The sequence below is a fragment of the Thunnus thynnus genome, chromosome 12 (assembly GCF_963924715.1).
Source record: "Thunnus thynnus chromosome 12, fThuThy2.1, whole genome shotgun sequence".
In the NCBI taxonomy this organism is placed as follows: Eukaryota; Metazoa; Chordata; class Actinopteri; order Scombriformes; family Scombridae; genus Thunnus; species Thunnus thynnus.
Genome location: NC_089528.1, coordinates 10060451 through 10079809, shown reverse-complemented (window position 1 = coordinate 10079809; position 19359 = coordinate 10060451). Strand labels below are relative to the sequence as shown.

General features: G+C 40.3%; 2 protein-coding genes across 5 annotated transcripts; both read left to right on the top strand.

The window, feature by feature from the left end:
- Positions 1-3912: 3912 nt before the first annotated feature.
- serbp1b (SERPINE1 mRNA binding protein 1b) lies at positions 3913-12738 on the top strand. Of its 4 annotated transcripts, none has more exons than XM_067605281.1 (9): positions 3913-4305; positions 5101-5281; positions 5605-5745; positions 6296-6367; positions 6787-6861; positions 8360-8537; positions 9410-9472; positions 9736-9921; positions 10908-12738. In XM_067605281.1, exons 1-9 carry the CDS (start codon positions 4050-4052, stop codon positions 10965-10967), a joined length of 1212 nt encoding a protein of 403 aa, XP_067461382.1. In that variant the 5' UTR covers positions 3913-4049; the 3' UTR covers positions 10968-12738. The 4 variants fall into 4 exon arrangements, with proteins under 4 accessions (XP_067461382.1, XP_067461379.1, XP_067461380.1 ...); XM_067605278.1 differs by having other exon boundaries at positions 9410-9493; positions 9733-9921; XM_067605279.1 differs by having other exon boundaries at positions 3914-4305; positions 9410-9493.
- Positions 12739-13764: 1026 nt separating this feature from the next.
- LOC137193863 (nucleotide sugar transporter SLC35D2-like) lies at positions 13765-19336 on the top strand. The gene is made up of 13 exons (XM_067605282.1): positions 13765-14123; positions 16660-16693; positions 16795-16881; positions 16988-17055; positions 17161-17232; positions 17334-17402; positions 17490-17592; positions 17679-17771; positions 17875-17942; positions 18025-18103; positions 18191-18273; positions 18860-18912; positions 19050-19336. The coding sequence occupies exons 1-13, from the start codon at positions 13927-13929 to the stop codon at positions 19058-19060; spliced, it is 1017 nt and encodes a 338-aa protein (XP_067461383.1). The 5' UTR covers positions 13765-13926; the 3' UTR covers positions 19061-19336.
- The last annotated feature ends 23 nt before the right edge of the window (positions 19337-19359 follow it).

The window sequence follows — 19359 nt, the reverse complement described above, 5'->3', positions numbered from 1 at the left end:
GAGCAGTAAGTCACAACCTGTCTGTTTCAGAGCGGTTCATTTCTGTGTCTACTGAGGCGGGCTGGGATAAGCAGCTGTCTTGATAAGGCTGGGTGTATCCTATGGCAACCAAGGCTGGGTGGAGATATGTTGTGTTTTGTACAGACGGTCAGACTGGTTTCCTCATAGAATGGATAGCATGTGACCTGTGTACAGACTACGTGACTTCAGTTAACTTTAATCAGCACAGTGTCTTGTTTATAGTTCAATACCCAATAGAGGCATAGATGAATAAAGAATAACCTTATTTGGAGGTAGTAAGAGTAAGGATTTGTTGAAGGGTTTAAATACTCTTGTCTGGAAGTAGACGGCAGAGTTGAGTGGCATTGCACCGTGTTTCACTTGTACTGAAACTCTGTTCTCCTCAATTTAGCTTCCCTTCAAGGGTCACAAGATATATCTGAGGGGTCATGAGACAATGCTAGATAGAATACAAGAAAAATAAAAAAATACATATTTCTGCAACAAATTCTGGCTTTTTATCATTATTTGCTGTTTTATTGTGAACTAGACTTTAAAGGGGGGTATTAGCCAAAAAAAATGGGTCAAATGAGTAAAGGAGGAAGGACACTGTTCCTTCAGGGAACAAACCAGGACAGCTGCAGCGAGGGCTGCCTTTCTGGCATTCCCTGGAGAAAGTGGAGTTCCCAGGCCAGCCATAAATAAAAACTATAATTGAATAATTTAATGTAATAATTCACAAATCTACCTTAAAATTTTCTCTCATGCTTTTTATTATGGTTATTATTGAATCACAACTACATTTTTCACATTTTTACAAACCATAATGTTGGAGTCATCAAATGCACGTGAGCTCAGTAACAGAAGCAGTCTCCTCTGTTGCTGCTTTCTTGTTGCGATATAGACACCACTGCCGGCCTTGTCTTCACCCAATAGCTGTATCATGTTTCCTCTACAGCAGGCTTCTTACCTTACAAGTTTTAAGTAGCTGTTTGTTTATGGTCTGGTGTTCTGCAGCCATCAACAGACCGCCAGCTGTCATCTGTGGCTGCTTTCACTACAAATCATACATTATGTTGCACAGTTATCTGGCTGGTTTAAATAAATGAAACATGTGCTGAGGTCTGTATGCTGTTTTTAAATAGGTGATGTTCAAAATAGTATCTCCTTCTTTCACAATCCCTTTATTCACAAGCTTTATCGTACTGATATCCTCTTAGGAAACACTGTTTCAGCACAGCATCAGCAAAGTGTTTTGCTTGCTAAACTTGACATACATGCAACAGCTGCCACACTGATTTGCAAGTTATTTGCCTTTTTGCCACCTCAGTTTGAGGTTTATTACTGTATTCTCAGTATTAAAGGGAAAGTTCAGTATTTTTCAACTTGGACCCTATTTTCCTAACGTTTTTCTAAGTGAATAATGGGGACAATTTTTGAAACTGGTCCAGTATTGAGTGAAATCACCTCAGCCAGCAGCCAGAAAACAGGCTGAATTGTAATCCGACGGGGCAATAGTGCCCGTCAATGTACGTCCACTAAACGTGCTTGTTTTTGCCACTGACAGGCTCAGATTGTTATTATAAGTGTCTGACAACATCATGGTAAGGACCATACAGAGAAATATAACGTATTTCTTTACCTTTCGCTCGATCCGATCTGTTTGTCACTGTGTCTAACCAAGTCTCGCTCAAGGAGAAGTCTCGTTCTTCCACGAGAGTTGAGTTGTTGTAGAAATCAGCTAATTAGTCCAAATTAGTTGAATCAAGTGGATATCTTCTTCTAAGACTTTTTAGTGCAAAAGTTCCTCTTTTTGTTACTATACTTTCACCGAGGCTCAACAGAGAAACACAAAGAGGGAATTTTATACTAAAAAGACTGTCAGACTTGATTTGACCAACTCACACTGCCTCATATTAACTTGTGCAGGTTCCATTTAAAGGATATAGCTGTGATTTTCTATATTTTTCTTATTTTGTACAAATGTCATGTGCAGAGCCAAAACCAACAATGAACTCATCCACATTACAAGTATTGTGTGGGTATCCAAAGTCTGATATATCATATTCCTCTGTGCCATAGACCTCTGTTGTGGCAGAAACTATTAAAAATGTGTCAGTGCTGCACTGGATGACTTGAGTTTTGCCTCTTGTGTGTATACAGTCTTTCCTCTTCTATGGTACAGAGGACGGTTTTTTATTTAGCTGTTTTTCACTACAGGAACCATTTTACTTGTTACTTAACTTCTTCTTTATCTGATCCACAGTCTTCATCTCTTTGATGTATTACACTTAATATTTACTTAATTTTATGTGTTATTCATTTAATTCTTTCTCCTCAATAGTGTATTTCTACTACTGAAACTTCTATGCTATATATGGCACCTACTACATGTCTGTCCATCCTAGCAGAGGGAACCCTTCCTGTTAAAGGGTTTTTGTGGGGTTCTTCTTTGTCCAAATTGAGAGTCTTAGGATAGAGGGTGCTGTATGTTGAAAAGATCTTCTCAGAAAAATTTGTATTTTTGAGTCACATGAAGATTTGTGATTTTGGCTTTACACATAAACTTGACTTATTGACTTAACTGGACTTAATCAATTCATCCGACCATAAAGAATCATTACAGACTTTTAATTGATTTTTGAGTAATAATATCAAACTTTTAACCTAGCTCGTCTTTTGTCTCTGTTAAAGTTTGTTTATTAACTTTTTATCCCGTATTAATCTGATTAAAGTTCTTCCTTTAGTAAAATTACATTTGCCTCAGTTTCTCTTTCAGTATGAAAAGACATATTTCTTCTTGTCAGTTACACGCAAGATAACCTATAAATCCATGCACTGTAAAATGAAGATAGAGGAAGAAAACAAAAGTCAAAAGATGAAGGTACATCAGAACTATATGTGCAGCCACACACTATCTGAAACACCAGAGAGCTTGTGCAGTGCCACACAAACATTAATTTTAGCCAGAATCTGATTTCATACAATCATGTCTTACTGTGCTCATTCAGCTCAGTGGAGTCTGAAATTGTATTTTATCTGTACATATTTTATAAAACGGTGAAATTTCCTATTATATTTAATGAGAAAACCATTTCTCTCGTCAGCGGATATCAAAGCATCTAAATTACTGCTCAGAGAAAATGCACAAACATAAAGCCAAGTAATCAAACCTTAATTAGGGCAAATGTCCAAGCTTGGCTCACTTTATTAGATGCTTGTATTGCACTTTACTATGTGATTGCATTGCAGTGACCTTCTCTAAAAGCACTGAGCTGAAAATGATTCATTCATGCGTTCTGGACAAGTTGTGCGCTTGTTTTTAAATCAAAGGCAAGACTCCAATACGAGCCTCAGCTTACCTGAAGAAGTGTTTGTGTGACAGCTTTTCTCACTGTGCTGAGGAGCTGACTCTGCAGAGGGCCGACTTGTCAGATATGTTACCACCAGCTGTTACTCAGCATGCCCCCATTGGCCTTAAGCCACACCATTTGCTGCTTTTTATAAACTGACAAATCCCACTTAATCTTAGCATCAGCAGCTGCATTTACAGAGTGCCAGTGAATTTTTAGCAACAATTGTATCTGTCTTATTTATTATATTGGTGTTTAATTTTAGAAATGAGTCACGAACTCCTGTAAACAAAACATTGGATATTTATATAATGACATGCATGCCCATTATTCCCTGTCAATTGTTGTGAAGTAGTTGACTTTGTTACAGCATCATGTAGGAAAAGCTGTTATTCCAATAGGAGTCACATAAATCTATTGAGAGACACTGGACGCTTCCATTTGCATGTGACGTCCTCTCAGAGATCAAAACCCGGATTATTGTAAGAGGACATGAGAGCACATCATTACATAATGTAAATAAAAACATTGCAGGCAGCGCGTGTTCACATTGGTGCGCGCTACACGATGTCCCGGATGATGCTCGCACCGGAAGAGAAGGGGCAGCTCTCCCAGCCATCTTGTGGCAGCATCCCGCGAATTGTTCGCATCAAGCCTCGTAGAATCGGAGGTGAATCCCGCTGAAGGGGCGCCATCATGCCCGGACACCTGCAAGAAGGCTTCGGCTGCGTCGTGACCAACCGGTTCGACCAGTTATTGGACGATGAGTCCGACCCGTTTGAGATCCTGAAAGCTGCAGAAAACAAGAAGAAGGAGGGGGCCGCCGCTGGGGCCACCAAGACCGCGGCTCAAGCTGCCAAGCAGCCGAAGAAGGAGTCACAGAAGGACAGGAAGAACCCGCTGCTCGACAAGAAGGAGGAGAGCCAGGCTCCAGTCCCCCTGAAGAAAGAAGGTAAACATTTCCACCTGCGCTCCCGCTCATGTGCACTGCATGTTTTCTTTTTCGTGTTTTTGTGTCAGCTGTCATGTGCAGCTCCTGCTAGCTGCTGCTGGGTCTGAGGTCAACATGGACCCTGTCCTGTTGTTGTTATTATTAGAGGACAGACTCATAATTCCTCTCAGGCTGAGGTCAGTCGAGAAGAGCTCTCTGCTCCAGAGGATAACTGTGACTCTCAGGTTTAATGCAAGCTTGTGTGGCGAGCTTGTGTCGCAGAAATGGTTCCTAGCAGCATCCGTGTGGACGGCGCAGTGTTGGTTACTGGTTACTGGCTGATGCTTCGTGCACTGGCTGCGCAGCTCTGTTAGCAGCTGCAGGCTGTGCAAAGCAAATGCGCAACATATTTACCTGCGGACTGGTAAAACTAGACAGACGGCTCATTATTTGAATTTATCATGACTCCTCTGAGTGAAAGGCTGTATTTTTTTTCCCCGTGTTAAGTCGTCCTTAATGAATTCAATAACAACAGGGTTGAGTTAATGAAAAGACAGGCCCGCGGTTAGCCAGCAGTGTTAATAATTGCAGTAATGGAAAGTGGTTTGTGCTTTTAAAGCTGCAGACAGGAGAGGTGACACATTCCCTCAAGAGTGGAAATATATCACCTCACATGACTGTTGACATGTTTACTGCACGTGTATGTGGTGAAAAGTTATGTTGACATGTAAACGCACTCATTAAAGTACATAGTTCAAACACCAACAGAGCTATGGAAACTTTGACTGATCTTACACATGCACTTTTGATTGACAGGCATCAGGCGGGTGGGTCGGCGGCCAGACCAGCAGGGTCAGCCTGGTTCCCAGCATCAGGGTGGGCAGGGTGAGGGGCGACCCGGAGACAAGAGGCCGGACCGGAGACCTCCTCGTGAGCGCCGCTTTGAGAAGCCCACTGAGGACAAGCCTGAAGGAGGTGGAGAGTTCTCTGCAGACAAGTGAGTGGCTGTGAGGAACGATGGAGAGCGTATTTAAACATAGTCAACAAGCCCAAGGCAGTCTGGTGCGATCACACGATCAGTGTGGGGGGTGTGTGCAGGGATTAAGTGTGTGCAGCTATTGATGTAATCGTAGCCCACTTAACCTCAATGTCAAAGCCCAGCCATCTGTAAACTGCTAGTTTTTGGAGCTGGGCTGCTCTCTTTGACATTTTTATTATAACCTCTGATATTAAGATTGCATACGCATGTGTCGCATGAGTTTGGATTGATGATTTTTTTTTTTTTTTTTTTTAATGAGTTCATCTGTTTCTGTCCATCAGGCCTTCTGGAGACAGGCCCCCAAGAGGGCGTGGTGGCGGCCGGGGTGTGCGTGGTGGAAGAGGTCGGGGTATGGGCCGAGGAGACGGCTTTGACTCCCGTGGGAAACGCGACTTCGACAGACACAGCGGCAATGACAAATCGTGAGTCAGATCTGAACTGGGACCTCAATAGACCAGTGAATCCATAAATAGAAAAGACTTCTTACTTGTTCAGTCTTTGTTATTTACCATTGAAAGATATTTTCTGGTACTATGTAAATTATCCAACATTGCCCGGAACAGTTTGGACTGTAAACATCACTTGTGTTTGGCATAAAAGGGGGATGTTGAGTAACTTAGACACAGGTTTTGCTTATTTATTTGAATTTGCAGTAATTTCCCCTTTTGTTTCACATAAACAAGCTTTATTTCACTTTTCTTTTTCATGCTGCATTGAACAACAGCCTGAATTCCCAGAAACACGTTCAGCCCAAATGGCATCACAAGAAAAAAATCTTTCTCAATTCTCAGATTAGGATCAGCAGATCCCTGTTTTTTCCCTCCACATTACTAATCTACTGTTGACTACAGACTTGGTGTCAAGGGTTGTTGGTGGTGGAGAATTCCTCTTCATTGTGGGCAGTAACTATTTTTAGACTTCTTACATCAGTGTGTGTGTGTGTGTGTGTGTTTTCCTTTCTGTTTGTTCCAGCAATCAGAAAAGTGAGGAGAAGCGCAGCGGCAGCGGCTCACACAACTGGGGCAATGTGAAGGATGAAGTGAGGTGAGTGTTCAAGAGTAGACACACAACCTGTTTATCTGAGCGATACTGTCTGTGAGATAATAATACACATCTGATCTTTGTACAGACTTTTCTTACAGTGAGTGGTGCACCAGTTTGAATGGAACAGGACACTCAAACAGTACATGCAACAAGAGAAAAATGCAGATTTGGTTACTCTGGCAAAGGCTCTGCCCTCTGTAGTCAGATAATTTTACAGCTAATGGTAACATGATATGTGTATCCAGTAAACTACATTTAATGTGACAGTTTTCCTTGGTTTTTCTATGTTAAATCACCAGATTAATGACAGCTTTACATTAAAAGTGTACAATGCACATGCTAAATAGTCTGAAAATTCAAGTTTATGTGTAAAGCCAAGCAATGGGTTGACAAGGCTGCTATGTGTCTTGTGTTTCCAGTGAGGCTGAACAGGCTCCAGCTCCTGAGACGACCACAGAGGGAGAGGAACATGCACCTGCCGGTTCTGAGAACAAGTGAGTATTCATTTCCTGTCAAAAGCTCAGGTTTCAGGTGATGTTTGGATGCTCCATAAAGAAATTTCACCTGTTTAAGAGTTCTAGTAAACTGTTGTTTGCAGCTACATATTACAGCTCACTGTGATGTTTTCTTTTGGTTATAATGCAAAACATTTGGCACATATTTGTGTAAGACATTTGAGGATCTCTTCCGCCTTGATTCAGTCTGTATACAGACACCAGAGGCTGCTTCTCGTCTTTCACACTCATGTTCATTTACTCTGCAGTCACTGAAACAGGACTTCTGAGAGACCAACATGTCCTTTTTGCTGGTACTCAGCAGCACTGAAACACAAAGGACGACTGGCAAAATGTCTGGATAATGACAAGTTGGTCTGTGTCACACACAAGCATTTCCATCACAAATAGGGATGTCAATGATTAATCGATCAATAATGCAGAAGACGAGGGACGTGCAGTGTAACTGTTCTGTAGATTTGTTGTAGTATGTGGTTGCACCACCAGGTGGAGCTTCTTAGACTTTAATAAGGTTGGGTTACAGGTGTGTTCAGTGACCACCCTTAAGGGCTGCACTAATTGTAAAACAAACACACCTCTCTGCCATCCATGAAAGAAAAAAGTTGCAGCGCGCCTCGATCTGCTCCATGGTTGTATAATAAGATCTGCTCACTGTCATGTTGATGAACTCTGAAGCATAAAGTTGTGAAAATTCACGGAGTTGTTTTTGGCGGATGACCAGTTTAGCTTTCTGAGGCTCATGCTAACGTTAAACTAGCATGTTGAACAGAAACAGCTGCTCAGTTAATGCAGGCTGAGAGCTGAGTGTCAGACAGCAACATGCTTCCAACAGAATCAAAACAAAAGTGATGAACTGTATAAGTGACACTCCCTGCTCTGGGTATAAATGCATTTTAGCGGTGACAGTAAATGGACAGATAAGGTTGGAGCGACAGTATTTGTACATCTGTTGCAGCTGAGCAGCTGTTTCCAACAGCTGGACTAACGTTAGCTACAGTGAACACATATCACTCCATCATGTAGATCAGATCTGTGTATTGTTTTATATAAAACCAGTCAGACTGAAGTCTGTTGTGGGGAGATTGGGGTAACAAGTTTTATATTTATAGGATAACGTTACAGGTTATTTACTATTTAAGGCTGCTGCAATTTTGATTAATTGTTAGATTTGTCCAACACATGTCTCTGATTTGGCGTCCAGCATCGGTCCCATCAGTAGTTCAAACAGTGGATGACCAGGTCAATGACCAGTGTGTTTCATAATAATTAACTGATAATCAATTGTTAAGGCAGCCGACTATTGCTTGAACAAATTGCTTACAATTTTCATCCCTTGTCACAAAGCTTTAGTGAGGATGGGATAAACATTGTCACTGACCTGCTTGGCCTCTGGATTACAGAGCATGTATAGAGCTAAGAGGATTGGCGGTTTTCAGGTTTAAGTTCCTACATACATTGTTGTATGCTGGCTTTCCAGGGAGAATGAGGTGGAAGAAGTTAAAAACGAAGGCCCCAAAGAGATGACCCTGGACGAGTGGAAGGCCATGCAGGACAAGGAACGCACCAAGGTGGAGTTTAACATCCGTAAGCCCAACGAAGGAGCCGACAGCCAGTGGAAGAAAGGATACGTTCTGCACAAGTCCAAGAGTGAAGATGTAAGTACGGGAGGACTGACTTGTTGTGTGGTGCGACTGAACAGAACAGACATGTTTTCCCTTTTGAACCGACACAACACCGGCTCTGTGCAGGCTCATGTTCCAGCTTTGTCCACATACACATCACTGACATGTATTTTCAACAATTTAAAAAATAACAGTTTAACCAGACAAATATAATGAACCACATACTCTCAAGGTGTTGCCTTTTCTGAGTTTTAGTTTTCTAGCACAAAGTGAAAAGCCCAGATAACATGAAGCATGTAGACAGGAAACATGCAGACTTATGGACTGATACCATAACTGATGCTTTGTGTGTTTGAATTCTGTGTACACAGCTTGAATTTTATCAGTGTGAGACAGAAACGGAACCAATGTGGACACTAGGACTGCAACTGACAATGATTTCCATTATTGATTAATCATTTGCTCTATAAAACATCAACATGTCCACCACATTACCCCAGAGCATGAGGTGACATGTCTTTTTCTGTCCGACTAACAGTCTAAAACCCAAAAATATGACATTTACTGTAATGTAAATGGCCTGGTTGGTGTTTCTGTGTGACCTACTATAATGTGTAATTCTCACGTTTGAGAACTTTGAGGCATCAAATGTTTGGCATTTTTGCTTAAAAATGTTTACCTGTGTAGACTTTTGGTTATTGTGCTGTTGCCTTTTTAAACCATTTTAAAAACTGACCTCACTCTGTTTGCTTTTCTTTTTAATTAATGTAGTGTAAATAGAAAATGATCATTTGTGTTTTTTAGTGTCTTTATTGCAATTTCTGTGTGAACTTGGTGTTGCATACACATGCTTGCCTGTAGGTTGTTGTGGAGGTCTTTGTGACCTTCTCATCTGTGTGTTTCAGAGGCCTGTCGGTGCTTTGATTGATGCCTCAGAGACGGAAGCAGAACCACCAACTCTGTACAAGGTGCCTGCAGTTCCCGCTTTGGTCTGTCATTCACACACTCCATAAAAACATTTCACTTCTAACAATCTGTATAGTGATTTATGTAATGCACCTACAAATATGGAGAATAATATAATCATGTTTAATTGTGGTGGTTGATGTCGGTGCTAAGCAGTACACACTAAAAGAATATAAAAGAACACTCATTTCAGTATTCTTTGAAAAACGAATACAGAGTGCAGTCAAACTCTAACCTACTTGTTATCATCATCTCTTTTCAGCAGGCCACCGCTGACGAGTCCAGTGACCACCACTTCCGCAAACCAGCCAACGACATCACATCTCAGCTGGAGATCAACTTTGGAGACCTTGGCCGCCCTGGCCGCGGGCGTGGGGGCGCTCGCGGAGGCAGGGGAGGCCGTGGCGGGGGAGGCAGCAGGACAGCACGCGGGGGAGGACGTTCCGAAAAGGTAACAATAAAAGCTGTTGTCACTGCTAGCAACAAAGGTTTTAGTGTCCTCACAAAAGATCGAGTTCACTGACCGTGAACAAGGCCTAAGCCTAAAAGCACTGACTTGGAAAACGTGCTGCGGAACACAGACGCTGTCACAACAGACTAATAACCACATGCTCCACGATGCAAAACACAACAGACTGATCTCATGTCAGCGGGGAGGCTTTCTGCAGTGATGGTGCTTAGTTCTGTGAAGTCTATCTGTGAAATATTGGAGAACAGGAATGGGTATTGTTAGGATTTGATAGTTTCTCATTTTAATGGGATTAAAATTTATAAATAGGTGCACCAGTGCTCAATGCAGAGAGAGAGATGTAAACCAGTGACAGGCTGTGTAGTTTGCATGTGGTTTGTTACAGAAAAAAAACAAGCCTGCAGGCAAAGTAAAAATACAGAACATTAAATGAATGAATGAATGAAGTTCAGCTACTGATAGCCATACCAAATGTTGCTGGAGCTTACAGGTATTAGTTTCTAACCAGTCGGGAGCCGGTACCAATTTCAGACCAGTCCTCATTACCCATTCCAAGTGAATCTGTCACAGTTTCCTAAAACCCAACTTGATGTCCTCACACTGCTTATTTTGTCCAAAAACTATTCAATTAACAGTGATATGAAACAAAAAAATGCAGCAAATCATCATATTTGCAGCAAGGGTTGATGCTTGAAAAATGACTTACTGATTGATTTTATGTTGATCAATTAACTGACTTGCAAACTGTCACTGTCCCCTAATTTACTTATTCTTTACTTAGACATTTACTGATTTTAAATGACAATTGTGTATTTGATGTAGACAAAGTTATTTTACAGCTGCTCATGTTTAGACAACAAGGGGCTGAAACTAATCATTATCAGTTAAACTGACATTTATTTTCTCAAAAATTTCTGCTGTTTAACCATGTCCTTTTTCTCGTGTGTTTTTTTTTTTTTTCCCACCAGGCTAGTGGAGTGTCAGTCCCCAATGTGGATGATCCTGAGGCCTTCCCAGCTCTGGCCTAAAGGCTCCTTTTCCACCACCAGCCCACCCATCAGCCCTTCCGGGGCCCCCCCCTCTACGAGGCTTGCATGCTTACCACATCTTCAAGTATATAAGAAAACAGAGAAAAAAAAAAAAAGATTTTAATGACAAAAAAAAGACTGTCATCCCATACCACTCACACCACCAGAGGACTAAAATTTTACCTGTTTTAAAGGAGAACAAAAGACAAAAAAAAAGGCGAAAAAAGGACCTCTTGTTACACTGAAGTTTTGTATTTAGGAACATGAAAGCAGGGATGTTTTCATACTTTCTTCTTTTTTTCAGAGATTATGCATACTTCATTGACTTTTTTTATTTTTATTTTTTGTTTTGTGCTGCTAGAATTTATGCATTTCTGCGATTAGGTTGAAGTGTGTGTATCTCTTCCCCTGAAGCTTTTGTGCTCGTTCCTCATGACTTTAGCTCAGTATTATGGGATCATCTTAGAAAAGACTTTCTACTGGAGTGTCCCCCCCCGCCCCCACCCCTCCCAGTAATACACACTGATGTGGTAGCACTACACTACATAGGAAACTTGTAATAGATATCTGAAGTATGGCTTAACATGCATTTAAAGTGTAATTACTCTGATCCTGACTACCCATCCCGTTTGGGAGGCACAAATTCAGGATGGGTAACCAGGCGAAGTGACTTCCTACTAAAGCTTGGTATTTTTCTGCTTGTTGTGCAGTGAAAGTAAATGCCTCTTTTTCCTTTTTTGATAGCTTGCCTTTTTTTTTTTTTGGTGGACCAGTGGTTAGTAATGCTTTGTATCCCCTGATCCAGATGTGCTTCCTGTGTTTTCAGGGTGTCCCAGGGCCCAATGTATATCTTTAGGCTGGTCCTCTTAGGTCATACAGACTGTACTACTTGTATCTTCAGGACCACTAAGCAAATATTGTATTTTTTTTTTTTTGTTAAGTGTGTGTGTGAGAGAGTGTGTGTGTGTGCGTGTGAGGGTATGAATGCAGCAAAGTGTGAAGCTGAATGTGTGATTTTTGACAGCTAGTTACTTAGAATTTAAGTATTCCTCTGCTATGAACTTGCCAGTCTCAAATGGTAGACTGTAAGTTCTCGCCTGAAGTAGTTCATAATGTCTTTTGAGAAGTGATTGTTGAAATCTAGGTGAGAATGATAGATAGACCGTTGACATATCTTGCTCTTAGAGTATCTGTATTGTCTTTCAGATCTCAAAGCACTTGGTTTTATCAGCACCAGTCCTCTGAACACCCCCCCTCCCCTTCCCTCCCCTTCCCTTCCCTTCTGTAAACCATAATTGCTGTTTTTTATTTTTACTTTGTCAGTGCAGCAGCACCAATGCATAATTTGTCTGAAAGAAATGTCTGCTGTCATTGTGGAACAATCAAGAGCTACAGAATGTAATGTAAACTAATGGTGCTTTTAGCCACCTGTGTCAGCATTTCCAGTAAGCATTTTATTTTAATGAAGCGGGTATATTTCACATTGGGTTGGGTTGGGGCGGGTGGGTGGGTGGGGGGGGGTTGTATTGTAGACATGATGGAGTGATTTTAAAGCTTTACATGCTGTGCTCTGCAAAGACTTGCTGGTGATGCACTGATACAGACGGCTGGAGCAGTTTTCTTGTAGGACTGTTTGAGCCACATGACGGTAAAACGTTCTCTGCAAACATCCCTGTTCTAATAAATTTGCTTTAGAGGTGTTACATGTATTCTGCCAATGGTTGTTGGGTTGTTTAAAATCAATGCTGTGATTTTAAAGGTGTAAACAAACGTGCTGTGGACTCTTCATTGAAATGTCAAGGAGGTTGTGGTGTATTTTAGTGCTACGCTATAGATTTGAGTGGGATGTAAACAGCCCAGAGTGTTATATGAAGTTACAGTCAGTTGCCAGTTTATTAGGTACAATTAGCTAAAACTAATGTACCTAAATTGTACTGCTTGATACTGACAATTGTTGCTATTATTTAGTCTACCCCTCATTTAAATAAATATATTGGACAGTATAACAAAAACACCACAAACTGCAGCCTCCAAAATAGCAGTGAAGTTGAGTCAACACTTACAATTTAAACAAAAACGGCATAAACTTCATGAATGTAAGATTTACTGCAGGGCTGATGTAACTTATTAATAGCTAAACGTTAGTTTTAGCCAGCTGTACCTAATAAAGTAGCAACCTTGAGACATAAATTGACTGACACCGTTTAATTAATTCAGTCATTCATGTATATTGTGTGTATGTTTAGAGATTTAATTTTTATCTTCAGTTTTACAAGTCTTAAAATTATATTTCGTCAGTTATATGGTGAGATTTTAGGCCAAACTCTTGTTGGTCGTGTCTAGATGGTAAACCTATATTTGCGAAACTCTCGCGAGGCCGTGCTTTCCAGAAAGGTAATTAATCACTGTCAGAAATTAATGATGTCCTGTCATGGATGTATTACAAAAGCATTCATGCGTTCTATTATGTGACAATATCAGAAACTGTATGGACAATACTGAGACAAGGGCTGGAATTTGGGTTATGATCGCTTGAAACGCGTGTAAATCTCGCGAGAGGTTCACAAATATAGGGTTACCATTCAGACACGACCATTCTATCAAAGATGTAACGGTTACCGTTGACGTTTTAGGTCAGAGATGAATACGGCTTCCCCGAGGAACATTTTCAGAAACAACAAAAATATCTCAAAGGTATTTACTGCTTTTTATGTCAAATAATTTAAAGTAGCGGGGGTCAGTCACAGTTTATGAGGTTACATTAAGGTAATTAAGAATTTTTGCTAACAAAGTGCAAACTATTCCTCGAAAGTTGAAAGCATATAATTGAATCAAGATGGTTCCCTTCTTCCCGTTTCCGTTTTCGCCGGCAAACGTTCTCATACCGCTTGAGTGAAATTGTTGTACGCATGTGCAAAAGCTCTCGTACGCTTCCGTTTGAACGCCAGTGTTTGCCTAAATGATGGCAGAGCTCCATAAACGTCGACGTGAGTTCAGCGACAGAAACTTGTCGTCTGGAGGAGCATCTCCCGGAGTCAAGAGAGACACATCCGGTGACAGCTCCACTGTGCTTCTGAAGCTGCTGGCTGCGGGTTTTTATGGAGTCAGTTCATTTCTCATCGTTGTCGTCAACAAAAGTGTCCTGACCAGCTACAGGTAAAGGTGCAAAGTGCAAGCTGGAGTTAACAGGCTGCTCTGTGAAGGACGGGTGGTGACAGGTTTAATGAAGTGTGAAGGATACTCTGATACTTTTAGGTAGATTCTGTTCATTCTTAGAAAGGGAAATCGTCTTTTCTCAGCCTGTCTGGGGCAGGCAGAGAGTGTGTACACTTCAGCAGTTTGTTCATTCAGGACAGGGCTGTATACAGGATTTTAGATGTACCGTCATACATACAAAGACCCCCTGTATACCCAACCCACCTTAAGAATCACAAAATGTCACATTTATTCATTTAACTCTACAGTCATGTCTTTTTGCATGACAGAAAAGTTCTCTGCACAGTGGTGGAAGAAGTATTCATATTATTACCCAAATCTGATTGATGGTTTTAATGGTTATAATGAAACCTACCATTCAAAAATGTTTTCGCATCCTTCACTTTCAGAAAGATTCATAGAACACAATCACAGAATAATTCTGGCTGACATGTTCTCCTGTTTTAGATAACATGGGATCATGATATAGTATGATTGTGAATGTATTTTGTCTGTAAACGAATAGTGTCAAACCAAAAGAAAATACTCTCTCTGTTCTCTGAAATATTAATGAATGATTAATCACCCATTTATTAATGACTGATAAGATATATAGGGATGCTAAATATTTTTGGTTCAAAATTTGGTACAGGGACTAATTATAAAGGGATATTTGAGCTGGGTCAAAAGTGACCAACTCCATGGGTTTGGGGCAGCTGTAAACACATTGACATATTATCATATTTTGAGTTGATATGGCTAACAGGCAGTTAGCTATTTACACACCCAGCAGACACAAAAATATCTGGGTCTTTAGCTGCTAAATTACTGCTAAACTATGTTCACCAACTTTGAAAACAAAACAGAAAACTTGTGGGCTGTAAAACCAAAACAATGAGCTAAAAGATGCTAAAACGCTTCATAGTGCCGAAGGTGACTGCAGAGTCGGGGGATAATTCTCTGTTGGTTCATCACTACAATCGACTCCTTTCATGTACACACAGTCATTTGATCCATTGTTAATGCAAATATATTGATTATAGCAGCTTTTAAAGGTGTACTATGCAGGATTTTCCTAAAAACATGTGTTGACTCATACAAAAGGCGTCAACCTTTGGGCAGTGGGTGTGTAGCCTCCAGCCAATAACTGCGTGCAGGTGTGAGGTCGAGATTCGTAGCATAGCAACAAGGTTACGTCGCTGTGTCTGTCTCTCCTCTGAGCCACTCTGCTCTCTGTCTCTGTGTCATGGATGTATAAAGAGCTGCAGGTCTGTGTGTCTGCTAGACTGGGGGCGGGGCTGAGCGACACACATGCAGAGCAAAGAGGCCACAGCGGACAGGATGAAGCTCTGCATTCCCACAAAATCCAGCAATGCAGCACCTTCCTGCAGTGTGGTGCAGAGGTGTGCGCATGTTTATTTGTGTTTTAGAACATAACCGCCGTGAAACAATCAGAAAATAATGTTTTATTTCTCTGATTCACAGCTTTGTCCTCACCAACACCGCTCACTCTTCATTCACTCTCTACCTCGCTCAACCACCGCTGTTCTCTCTGTCTGGTGTGAGCCTGGGAGGAGGGGCCAACTTTGAATGTTGTGTTTACAAACAAAAACCGACAAATCCTGCATAGTATGTCTTTAAGTAAAAGTCACAATAGTAGAATGTAAAATTTGTCAATTACAAAATAACATATTATTACCAAAATGTAAAAATTTAAGAAATTTCAAAAGTAAAAATGTATTTGTTATACATAAGAGAGACCCCTGTCAGAAAAAAAAATACATTTGATTATTATTACAGATGTATTAATGTGTAAGCAGCATTTTAATGTGATATGTGGTCAAAGTGGAGATAATTCTACTATTTATATAGTGTTGCATATTTATGTATAACTGCATTATATAATATATGTTCACTATAGGTTTCCTAGGATCATAATTTGTAACTAGTAACCTTAAATGTTATGCAGTAGAGTACAGGATTTACCCTCTATGAAAGTATCTATGTATCTATGAAAGTACTCAAGCAAAGTGCAAGTACCTCAAAATTGTATGTAAGTGCAATAATTTATTTACTAAGTGACTTTATGTCACTGTCTCTACATAATGTTCTTTTCCTAGCTTTGCAATTCCTGGGGAGAAAACCAAATCCATATTATTTAAACATATTTAACTTTTTTAAATCAAATTTAGTCTAAAAATATACAAATTAGCTGTGTAATATGTATGTAATTGCAGAATGTAAACTCCTTCTCCTCATGTGATGATATTTCCCAGAAATATCACAGACGACACCGTTGTCCTTGATGGTATCTGCTGCCCTGGATGGGCAGTGAACCAGAGGTTGACCTGCAGTAGAGAAGCAGCTGTCTTGCATGATGATGAAGTAGAGATTTATTTTAGGCCATCAGTATTCTACTGTTTTAATGAAATATCAGTTGAGTCTTTGCTTTGTCCGTAATTTTCCTCATTCATAACATCGTCTACGTGTATTGCAGATTTCCGTCATCAACATGTGTTGGAATCGGCCAAGTAAGTTTCTCTAAAGAGTCTGAAGCTTATTCATCAATAACTTCCTGTTGACTCAAACAGGCCATGATGTACCGTGTCTCCCTGCTTCAATAACTCTACAGATGTTGGCTACCATTGTCGTTCTGAGGATCGGAAAGATGATGGGTGTTATCTCATTCCCGGATATGGATCTGAGTATACCACGGAAGGTGAGCTACAAGATAGATTATGAAGTGGACTCAAATAGATGATAATATTCAGAGGAGAACATCATATTAAAGATCAAAACTACATGTCTTGTATTTATGTTTCCAGATGTTCCCACTGCCTCTCCTCTATGTTGGCAATCAGATATCAGGACTGTTTGGGACACAACGACTCAAGTTAGAGCTTGTTATCTATTAACTGCTATATCGTTATATCATATAAAACATAATTTCCTTAATATGAAGCAGCAGAATATTACACGGTGCTTTCTCCTCTCCTAGTTTACCCATGTTTACAGTTCTGAGGAGGTTCAGTATTTTTCTCACCATGGTGTTTGAGGGACTCTTGCTAAAGTAGGTTCAGCTTTACATTTCCTCTGCACTATTTAATGAGAATGTGCTCGCATCTGAAAAGGAGTCATTTTAATCACTGGCATCAAATTTCTTCTCTGCAGAAAGACTTTCTCTACGTCAATTAAGTTCACAGTGTTTACCATGATCTTTGGTGCCTTTATTGCTGCAAGGTGAGATGGACACACACACATTACACAGTTCCCAGGCAGTGTGTGTAAGCATGTATTTCACTCATTGGCATGATCTGTGTTTTGCAGCGCTGATTTAGCTTTCGACCTTGAAGGATACATATTCATAATGCTGAACAATGTCCTAACAGCGGCCAGCGGGGTCTATATGAAGCAAAAACTGGACTCTAAGGTGAGCAGAGCTGCTAATCACGACCTCAGTGTGATGCTTCTTTTGCATATGATGTCTTGAAGCGTTGTGTGCTGCTGTTCTCATAGGATCTGGGTAAATATGGGCTTCTCTACTACAATGCTTTGATCATGATTTTCCCTACTGTGGCGTATGCTTACTACACAGGAGACTTGCAAATGGTAAGGGAGTTTTTTTTTAAGACAAATATGAATTTATAATTTAGTGTTTGACAATCGGAGTTAGTGCTGAGACTCTCTATTGCCTGTGTGTGTTTGAGTGTAGGGTTTGGAGTATGACGGATGGTCTGATCAGCTGTTCATTGTGCAGTTTGTCCTCTCCTGTGTCATGGGGTAAACTAACTGCTATTCCCATCATTTGTTAATAGATAATATCTGCTGCTCTCGTCTAATTCTTCCTCAAACTTTCTCACAGCTTCATTTTAATGTACTCCATCATGCTGTGCACGCAGTACAACTCAGCACTCACCACCTCCATCGTGGGCTGCATCAAGGTAGGTCATTTAAAGTTGGTCCTGCCCTTTATTTGCTGTTTTCATGAATGCAGATGTGTGCAGTGACCTCCCGTGTGATTCCTGCAGAATATTCTCGTGACCTACATTGGGATGGTGTTTGGTGGAGACTACATATTCACCTGGACTAACTTTATAGGTCTAAACATAAGGTAAGACAGACATTTTAGGAAATATGCTTATTTGCTTCCATGCTGAGAGTTAAAAGAGAAGATTGATACCATTCTCATGTCTGTTCGATCAAAATGAAGTAGGTTAGCCTAGCTTAGCATAAAGACTGGAAATGGGGGAAACAGCTAGCCTGGCTCTGTCTGGAGGTAACAAAATGCATCTATAAAGCTCAATTATTAACATGTTCCATCTCCTTTATTTAATTCTTACAAAGATCAAAGTGTAAAAACAGCATGTTGTGGTTTTACGTGAGGTTATGTCCAGGACTGTTTCTTGGTTCTGGGCATTTTCCAAACAACCAGCTGAGACACTGCTCCTGCCAAGAAATAGTCCAGCATGTAAACCCACATAAAACCGCAAATTGTTGTTTTTACACTTGGTTTTTGTATGGATTAAATACTCAAAATAGGGTTAGGGTTAGTGAGTTTTACAGGTGCTAGCTGTTTCCCGCTATGCTAAGCTTACAGACGTACAGACATACGATTTGTGTTGACCCTTTTTTATGAGCATTTGATGAGCTCTTATTTCCAATTTGGGACCAGATTTTTTCATATTTGTTTCCCGCAGCATCGCTGGGAGTCTGGTATACTCTTATATCACCTTCACACAGGAGCAAACAAGTAAGAGAATTAAAAAGTAACGTCAATCCTAACCTTCACTTTAATTTTAACACCACTTTCTTTATTATTGTGGAATAATCTGTAATGTATCCATGAACCAACGTGCTAAAAGTTTCTGACATTTTTTCATTTTACAGAAAAGGCGTAAACCACAGAGACCCACCCTAACACTGAAGAAATATATCCAGAATAGATTTTATATTGATTTTATGTGGACACGCATGCAGGATGTATGGTTGGATGTGTTTAAGCCAGTTAACATGTTTTACATTTATTTTTGTTTTGTCGTCGTACCATAGTTTTCAGTGCAATCATAGAAAGTTCTCTTCTGATGACACAATTGTCAACTTTTATATTTGTAATCAAGACAAAGTGCCTTAATTTTTTATAATTATATTTCACTGACTAAATTTAAAGTCATGAGCATTTTTATAACAGAAATCTATT